General features: G+C 60.0%; 1 protein-coding gene across 1 annotated transcript; it reads left to right on the top strand.

Annotated features, from left to right (window-relative positions):
• The first annotated feature begins 6 nt into the window (after positions 1-6).
• Positions 7-8,963, top strand: TBX2 (T-box transcription factor 2). Its single transcript, XM_024757700.1, has 7 exons — positions 7-178; positions 1,286-1,553; positions 2,594-2,740; positions 3,944-4,020; positions 4,131-4,294; positions 4,726-5,360; positions 7,560-8,963. The coding sequence occupies exons 1-7, from the start codon at positions 156-158 to the stop codon at positions 8,010-8,012; spliced, it is 1,767 nt and encodes a 588-aa protein (XP_024613468.1). The 5' UTR covers positions 7-155; the 3' UTR covers positions 8,013-8,963.

Genomic DNA, 8,963 nt, shown 5'->3' with positions numbered 1-8,963 from the left:
CGGGGCTGCACGTCTCGGCACTCGGCCCGCATCCGCCCGCTGCGCATCTGCGCTCGCTTAAGAGCCTGGAGCCCGAGGACGAGGTGGAGGACGACCCCAAGGTGACGCTGGAGGCCAAGGAGCTGTGGGACCAGTTCCACAAGCTGGGCACCGAGATGGTCATCACCAAGTCCGGGAGGTAGGGCAGCCGGCTGGCCGGAGGGCGCGCGGGTGGGCGAGAGGGGCACCCGACAGCACACACCAGCGCCGAGGCCGCCGCTCGCGGCTCCCTGCTCGCTCGGGCCCCCGCACCACGCTTAGACAACCAAGTTGACTTTTCTTATTTGGCAGCGAACGAATTTTTTTAAACCAAAGCATCGAAATCTCCCAAATGAAAACGAAAATATGCTCCTGCAAAATAGCCCCCAATCGTTATGAGTCCCAAAGCCGAGGAGGCCCCGCGGCTCGGCCCTGGCTGCTCTCCAGCGGTCTCGGCTGCAACTCAGCCCCGCGGCCTCGCTCTCCTGCCTGCGAGTTTGGCTCGGTGCTCCGGGCAGATGCAGCGTCTCCCGCACTCTTCTCCGACCCTGGAGCCCAGAATGAGACTCGCACCCTGCTAGGCCCAGGCTGGCCCACTGGTTCCCGCCGGTCGCTGCGTTCTCGGCAGCGAGCCCCGAACCGGCCCAGCTGCAGCCTGACCCGGCCTGGAGCCTTGTCCGCGCCGAGGAGCGAGGACCTCCAGACGCTCACGTCGCCCTAGGCCTTAAGGCCGGAAGAAAACTACAATCCCCAACCACTCAAGCCTTTGACTCAGATACGGAGAATCCAGGCCTCAGGCTCACCCTCTTCCCCCGAACTTCAGGGTCAGGGTCCTTGTTCGGCGCTGTAACCCAGTTCCTTCCCCCAAACAAACAACATCCGAATTTATTTCTGAGAGCTTCGGTCCCAAGTGGATATATCCCCTGAACCGATTTCAGGGAGAGTCAAGAGAAGCGGGTGTATTTATAAAGGCCCTGGATTTCTTTCTTGAAATCTCAGCTTTCATCTCAGATGAGGGAGAAAGAGGGTCACTAGATCTGAGCATAGGGCCGATGGGAAGCCTTATAATAGGAGAGGGTCTTGACAGGCAGAAATGGGGTCTCCCAGGAATAACAACCGCAGGTGGTGTCTCCCAGGCAGTATTAAGGGGGAGAGCAGGGACAACAGCAGAACACAGGTGGGGAAGCTCCAGGCAATGGTGTGTGGGGGGGGGTCCTCCGACAGGGAGCCGGGTCCCATGACGTCTCCATCTTTCCCTTTCTTGCAGGAGGATGTTTCCTCCCTTCAAGGTGCGAGTCAGCGGCCTGGACAAGAAGGCCAAATATATCCTGCTGATGGACATCGTGGCCGCTGATGACTGCCGGTATAAATTCCATAACTCGCGCTGGATGGTGGCGGGCAAGGCCGACCCAGAGATGCCCAAACGGATGTACATCCACCCGGACAGCCCGGCCACGGGAGAGCAGTGGATGGCCAAGCCGGTGGCCTTCCATAAGCTGAAGCTGACCAACAACATCTCCGACAAGCACGGCTTCGTGAGTGCAGGGCGGATGTGCAGATGGGGGTCGGACACCGAGCACCGGGCACTGGGCGGATGTGCAGATGGGGGTCGGGCACCGAGCACTGGGCACTGCAGGGGTTGGGGGGAGACCGCAGGATTCCCCAGAGGGGAACGCTTGCCGAACCTGCAGGGTGCCCCTGCCCAGGTCACTGCCCTGTGGCCTATGCCGGCTGGGCCTGGGCCCAGAGGGCTCTGCTCTGCAAGCCTGGAGAATGGGGGGGTTGGGGGCCGCTAAGCTCCAGGCTGCTCACAGCCTCAGCTCTCTTCAGGCCTTCCAAAGCCCCTCCTAGGGTCCAGCGGGAGGCAGGTGTGGCCGGAACTGGGTCGTGCAACCGCTGGTCTTTAGATTCTGAGCTTGGAAGCCCTGCCCAGGACCTCAGCTTGTCCTCACCCTTCCCCGTGAACAAGACCTGGGTTCCATCCCTCTCCCCAAACGAGGAGATTTAAAAGTTAAAACAGCCCCCTCCATACCTTTTCTGAGACTCCTTTCCCTCCTCCCACAGGCAGATTGCCCGACCAGGAGGAGGGAGTTTGGGGTTCTCATCGTTTCTGCCTGAGCGAGGGCCCCAGCGAATGGGAGGGGGGAAGTTCATGGGGCAGAAGGGACTCCTTGTCCGGACGTAGGGCAGTCGGTGAGCCCTCAAAGGTCCCAGTCTTCTCTCCGTGGCGTTACTAGGGTCTTAGCAGTGAGCCCAGGAAGAGAGGTTAAGAGTGGCATTGTAGGGATTTTTATTTTGTTTTATTTCTGTTTTCAACTGGGGTAAATTTTTTTTTAATGGAGAGAAACTGTGATGAAGAAAATTGAGAGAAAAAAGAAAAAGTAATATAGGAGCGAAAAGAAGCGGAGAAGACAGGAGAAAACGGGGAAGGGTGGGGGTTGGAATGGGGAAGGCAAAACCCTGAGAGAGATAGAGAGAGATGGAAAGAGGTCGGGTCCCCAGAGAACAGAAATGCTCGGGTCACAGGCTGGCGGGGGCGGGGGGTGCTGTCGGCTGACCCACGCCCTCCCCGCAGACCATCCTGAACTCCATGCACAAGTACCAACCACGCTTCCACATCGTGCGAGCCAACGACATCCTGAAGCTGCCCTACAGCACCTTTCGTACCTACGTGTTCCCCGAGACCGACTTCATCGCGGTCACTGCCTACCAGAACGACAAGGTGCGCGGGACCGGCGGCGGGCCCAGCCCCTCCACCGACGCCCTCCCCACGTGCAGGTTCCAGCCCTCCACTCACACCTGCCCGCAGCCCCCGGCTCCCTCACGGCCCACTCCCGAGCACCAAGCCTGACGTCTGTAAGCGCAGCAGCCACCGAAATCCCCCAGGCTCTCTCGCAAGCCCGCGACACAGACCCACGAGCTCCCCCGGGCGCGCGAGCAGCTGGGCGCTCGTTGGGGTGGGGATATTTACTTAGCAATTAGCGGAGACTCCGGGGCCGTGCTGACATTTTTACATTTTATTCGTTTATTTCTTGGCTCAGGGATGGGAATTGAAATGAAAAGAGGGTGCTGGAGGCAATCTGCCCAGGTGTTCCTGCTGCTAGGAACCCAAGGCTAGGAACAGGGGGCCCAGTTTTCACTCTCCTGGGGGAGCCAGAGGGCGGGACAGGTGACAGCCCCCACCCCACCATCCCTCTCTGGGTCAGTCCAGGCCCGGGACCCCTTGGGAGGTGCTTAGAGACTTTTCCTTCAAGTGAAAGGGCCTTTTCTGCTTGCTGCCCTTCCACACCCTCTCTCTAGAGAGGCAAATCACCACCCCACTAGGCCTGTGCCCGTGTGCACGACTCTCGGGTGAACGACAGTGTCTGAGTGTCCTGCCGGGTCGTTTTTTCCGTCCTTGTGAACCGATGTGTCTGTCCCACGCGGATATGCGTGCACCATTTGGAGTGCCTTAGATTCGTGTGGAGGCGTGTGAATTCGTTTGGTTTCCTGGGGACTTGTTTTGCCCGTGTGTACTTGCATGTGCGCGGCCCGTGAGTGTGGTTGACTTTGTGTGTGTCTGCTGACCTGCGTGTGCTCTGCTGTCTGCGCCCTGCTCAGGTTCCGGGTTAGTTTAACTTGAGTGGCCTCGTGGGCCTGTGTGCACGCTTGGACGGATTTCGACTCTGGACGCAGAGCTTTGGGTTTGTGTGTGCAAGTTGAGGGATTATGCCTCGAATAAGGTTTTTGGAGGTCGCTTTCCTCGAGGCCCGCCCGCCGGCCTCACCTTGCCTTGTGGCTTGGAGCGTCCTATCCCAGGTGGGCGGGTACCAAGTGTGCACTTCCCGGGCTCTCCTCTGGGTGGGCAGCCGCTGACCTCCGGGTGCCCCAGGCCAGGCTGGAAGAGCCGCATCCTGACCTGGCGCCACCCCCTCGGTCCCCGCAGATCACGCAGCTTAAAATCGACAACAACCCGTTTGCCAAGGGCTTCCGGGACACCGGGAATGGCCGGCGGGAGAAAAGGTGAGGGTGTACGGGACCGGCCTATGGCGGTGCCTGGGGGAACAGGACGTGGAAGGGGGCGGTGGGGGTGCTGCGCTGCGCTCTGACCCGCTCCGTCCGCTTATCCCCAGGAAGCAGCTAACGCTGCCGTCGTTGCGCTTGTACGAGGAGCACTGCAAGCCAGAGCGCGACGGTGCCGAGTCGGACGCCTCGTCCTGCGACCCTCCCCCCGCGCGGGAACCGCCACCCTCCCCGGGGACAGCGCCTAGTCCCCTGCGCCTGCACCGGACTAGAGGTGCGGATCTGGCGGGGAAGAGAAAGGGAGGGTGTCCACCGGGCGCCAGGTGACTCGGTGCTCCACCTCCGGCTAACTTAAGGCCTGGGAGAAGCGTCAGCAGTGAGCCTGGGAGGCCTCTAACCCAGGACTCTCCTGTGAGGGCGGTCCCAGGTGGCCCGCAGATCCTGCTGGGCTCCGAGGTAGGGCCCTGGCGCTGGGTGACTCTGGCGCAGTAAGGTTTTCTCTACCGGGTTCACTTTCTCCCACTGCACATAAGGGGTCTTGGATAAGGTGACTGCCCCTAGCCCGACGAGCCCCTAGAAGCTCCTCTGACTTGGCCTCCCCGAGAGCAGGCTTTCGCACGTCTCTCCGGCCCGGCGCCGACACCGGGAGAGGCTTCGCGCCTGTCTCTCCTAGGCCGTAACCCCGCGCGTCCTCTCTCCCCGCAGCCGAGGAGAAGTCGTGCGCCGCGGACAGTGACCCAGAGCCCGAGAGGCTGAGCGAGGAGCGCGCGGGGCAGGCGCTAGGCCGCAGCCCGGCCCTGGACGGCGGCAGCCCCCCTCGCTTGACCGAACCCGAGCGCGCCCGGGAGCGGCGCAGCCCTGAGAGGGCCAAGGAGCCGGCCGAGAGCGGCGGGGACGGGCTGTTTGGCCTGCGGAGCCTAGAGAAGGAGCGCGCCGAAGCCCGGCGGAAGGACGAGGGGCGCAAGGAGGCCGGCGAGGGCAAGGATCCCGGCCTGGCGCCACTGGTGGTGCAGACAGACAGTGCGTCCCCCTTGGGCGCCGGACACCTGCCGGGCCTGGCTTTCTCCGGCCACCTGCACGGGCAGCAGTTCTTCGGGCCTCTGGGGGCCGGCCAGCCGCTCTTTCTGCACCCAGGACAGTTCGCCATGGGCCCCGGCGCCTTCTCCGCCATGGGCATGGGCCACCTACTGGCCTCGGTGGCAGGCGGCGGCAGTGGAGGAGGTGGCGGACCAGGGACAGCCACCGGGCTGGACGCAGGCGGGCTGGGTCCCGCAGCCAGCGCGGCAAGCACCGCCGGGCCCTTCCCGTTCCACCTCTCCCAGCACATGCTGGCATCTCAGGTAAGGCCTGTGAGCTGGTGGCCGCAAGATGGAGGGAGGAGGACTGAGGTGGGCAGAGGAGGCAGGCGTAGGGCCTGAGGATGCCATAGGCGCTCCAGTGCTTCCAGCCGGCAAGGACTCCCTCCTGGGGAGACCCAATGGACCCTCTGGAACACACCTAGGTTCAGGGAGACTAGGACTGTAGGTCCAGGGTCTGCAAGGGCACTGCTTCTGACTCCTGTGTCCCTAACCCTCTCTGGGCCTATTTCCTTCCCTCTAACCCTAGCATAGAGTGGCACCCATTAGACTCTTTCTGCTATGGCAGACTGGGGCTGCCACGGGCTTTTGTAAGTCCACTTGCCTGGCCTGCCTCAGGACATTTTTCTTGGGAACAAAGATCCCTGGCTCACTGTCAGTCCCTGAAAGGCTAAGGTGGCTGGACAAAAGGAGTAGGAAAATTTGAAATATGTTCTGGATAATTGACCACCCAAATGACCCACCTCCCAGATGTCTCTGGCCCCTTTCAGACCCTCCAGGAAGTCCTCTGCCCTGACAAAGGACTGGGTTCTCCCTTCCCCCACACCGGGTTTCCCAACTCTCCCAGCCACATGGTCTCAGAGACGAGGGGCTCGGTTCCCCAGGCCCAAGTTGAAATTCTGAGCTCCCAGGGGAAAGTTTATGAAACTGTGGCCAGCAGCAAAATAAGAAGATCTGATGGGGAGAGCGGCCTCTTTGGTTGCTTGGGTGGAATATTCCCTGTGGAAAGATTTGGAATCTCCACATTCATTTTCCTCCCTCTGAGGTTTCTGGCAAATTGAACCCATGAGATCTTATCTTAAGGGAAGGAAAATAGGAGTTCAGATCTGAGAAGGCTCCTTTGGTTCAGAAGCAAATATTTTTAAAGTGGGGGAGGGGATTCTGAAATGAGTTTTAAATAGAGCTCCACGTCAGGGGTGTGTGGAGTGAGTGTCTGAGGCACTAACATCACCTATCTGGGGATCTGAGCTGGCAAGGAAGCCTCCAGAAAATGGAGTTCAGGGCCTGGAGGTTTAATCTGCACCCTTGAGTCGGTGTGTATGTGATGCCTCCTCCTCAGACGAATTCTAGTGATAAGCATGGGCATCAGAGAGGTCACAGGGAAGTCAGGGCTTCTAGACACAGCCTGGTCACAGGTGTAAGGCCAGGGCAGAAGCACTCAGCACTCGGGACGCATCACTTGGTGGACGGCTAATGGTTAAGTTCTCAAGCCAGGATAGCTCACCTCTGGCCATCAGGGAGAGCCCAAACCTGGGAGATCCGAAGCCTCCCTCCTTCCTCTGAGACACCATGTCTGAATGCTCAGTAGGGCTTGACCTTCTCAGGAAGGATATTTTCTCATTCCTGACTAAGCTACTTCTCTTCGTTCTCCCTGCCTGAGCCAGGCCTGAGGCTCCCCGGAAGCCTAGCCCAGTCAGCTCCTGCCCTCCTCCCCATACCCACATACTCTGTGGAGTGAACATTATCTCAAAGGTCAGATAATCCAAAAGTCGGGCCTCAGGGACTCAGGCAGTGTTTGTCCAGGGTTTCCCAGCTACTGTGCTTTCCACAGGCAAAGGCCTTGCATTCCTTCCTCAGCTGCCACTTAGGTGCCGCCAGGAGTTCTTTGTATTCAGGCCAGTTTATAAACTGATTGGCATCTGGATCCTTCTCCTGGTCCAGGCAGGAGACCCCTGAGCAGGTGGGCAGGCAGAGGGAGAATTTACAAAGACCCCGGCCCCCGCCCCGCCCCTCGCCTGTCCCGCGGGGCACCTGCGGATAGAAAGGCTGGGGAGGACACTGTTCTAAGTGAGCAGAACCTCCCTCCCAACACAGCCAAAGATGCCTACTGGCCACCTGGCCCTGTGCCAGCCCTGTTTCCTCCCTCAAGGCCCATGCTGGTTCAGCTGCCTGTAATGGCCTTCCCATACTCCGATTGTAATACCTGGCACAGAGCTTGATGGCGCCAGGTCTGTGCGTCATAACCTGAAGTGAGCTCCCCTTCTGACTGGGTTTGGCCATAGGCATACCGGCTCATGCCTACCTGTGCTGTTTTGGGATTACAGTCATGTGAGCTCTGGTCTCATATTCCTAAAAACTGTAGGGCAAGGATTTCCAGTTGTAGCACCACCCCTAGAGCCCAGATCACCTGCAGAAACACCTCAGGCAGGATGCCTAACCCTTGTCTTGTTCTGTTTCTTCCAGGGAATCCCAATGCCCACTTTCGGAGGCCTCTTCCCCTACCCCTACACTTACATGGCTGCTGCTGCCGCGGCGGCCTCCGCTTTGCCCGCCACCAGTGCTGCGGCGGCTGCCGCTGCTGCCGCAGGCTCCCTATCCCGGAGTCCCTTTCTGGGCAGTGCCCGGCCCCGCCTGCGCTTCAGCCCCTACCAGATCCCAGTCACCATCCCACCTAGCACTAGCCTCCTCACTACTGGGCTGGCAGCCGAGGGCTCCAAGGCTGCAGGCGGCAACAGCCGGGAGCCCAGCCCGCCGCCCGAGCTGGCTCTCCGCAAAGCGGGGGCCCCACCCCGCGGGGCCCTGTCGCCCAGCGGCTCAGCCAAAGAGGCAGCCAGTGAACTGCAGAGCATCCAGAGGCTGGTGAGTGGGCTGGAGAGCCAGCGAGCCCTCTCCCCCGGCAGGGAGTCGCCCAAGTGAGGGGGCTGCTCAGCTGCTCCACTGCCGCGCAGGCCTCCTGAGCTGCCTGCCCCTGCTGCTTGGGACATGTACAGCACAGAATGGGTATTTATTTAAATAAAGGAGAAAAAGCGGGCTGCAGAGGCTGGAATGAAGCCCCGATCAGCCAGCCGGGGCCTGGGACACTTCCCTGGGCTTCAGAAGGAATCCAGCTGCCAGGAACGCAGTCGCTTTGGAGCCACTGGATTTGGTCCAAGCCTGCTCCCGTGTCAAGGTGTCATCGGCGGGGCCCTCTCCGGGCCCTCTCCGGGTCCTCCAGCGCTGTGGGGAGTCCTCGTCCCTGGCCCAGCCAGAGGCTGGCTCTTCGGGAGCCAGAAGGTGCAGGCGTCAGGCGGGGGAGCCCCAGAACCCCTAGCCTTGGGCTGGGACCGCTTGAGAATCTGGGGTGAGGGGTGCTGGGGTCAGTGAAGATTCAAGTCAGTGTAGACTTGAGCTGAGAGGAACCTGTTCTTTTAGTCCTTCCACCTCTTCACCCAGACAGGCGCCCCTCCCACCCCTGGGTCAGCAGAGGGAGTGGCACTTCTGCCTTGAGTCCCCAGGGGGAAAAAAAAAAGATATTTATGAAATAAATGGTAATTTGTGTAAATAAGCTTTAAGGTTCCCAGAATATGCAAATTGGTATTAATTTATTCAAAGGTGTACATTGCTGTGTACATAATATTTAGAGATTAACTCATAGCATTTAATTTTTTTTCATTTTACATGAGCATCTATATTGTACAGGGCTTGGGGGGGGTCCTTGGCTGCGGGAGAGGGCCCCGGTCCCTGGAGGAGCTCCCACCCCGCCAGCCCCTCGGCCCCTGCGCCCGGGCTTTGCTCTTCCGGCCCGCGGGCTCCACCTCAGGTTTTCACTTTTCGCTCTGGAGCGAGACGAAACGACAAAAACTCGAGAAAACAATAAAACGCTACAAT

Source organism: Neophocaena asiaeorientalis, unplaced genomic scaffold, assembly GCF_003031525.2.
Source record: "Neophocaena asiaeorientalis asiaeorientalis breed wild unplaced genomic scaffold, Neophocaena_asiaeorientalis_V1.1 scaffold327, whole genome shotgun sequence".
NCBI classification, from domain to species: domain Eukaryota; kingdom Metazoa; phylum Chordata; class Mammalia; order Artiodactyla; family Phocoenidae; genus Neophocaena; species Neophocaena asiaeorientalis.
The sequence above is the reverse complement of the archived record's forward strand: the minus strand, read 5'-3'. Positions and strand labels throughout refer to the sequence as shown.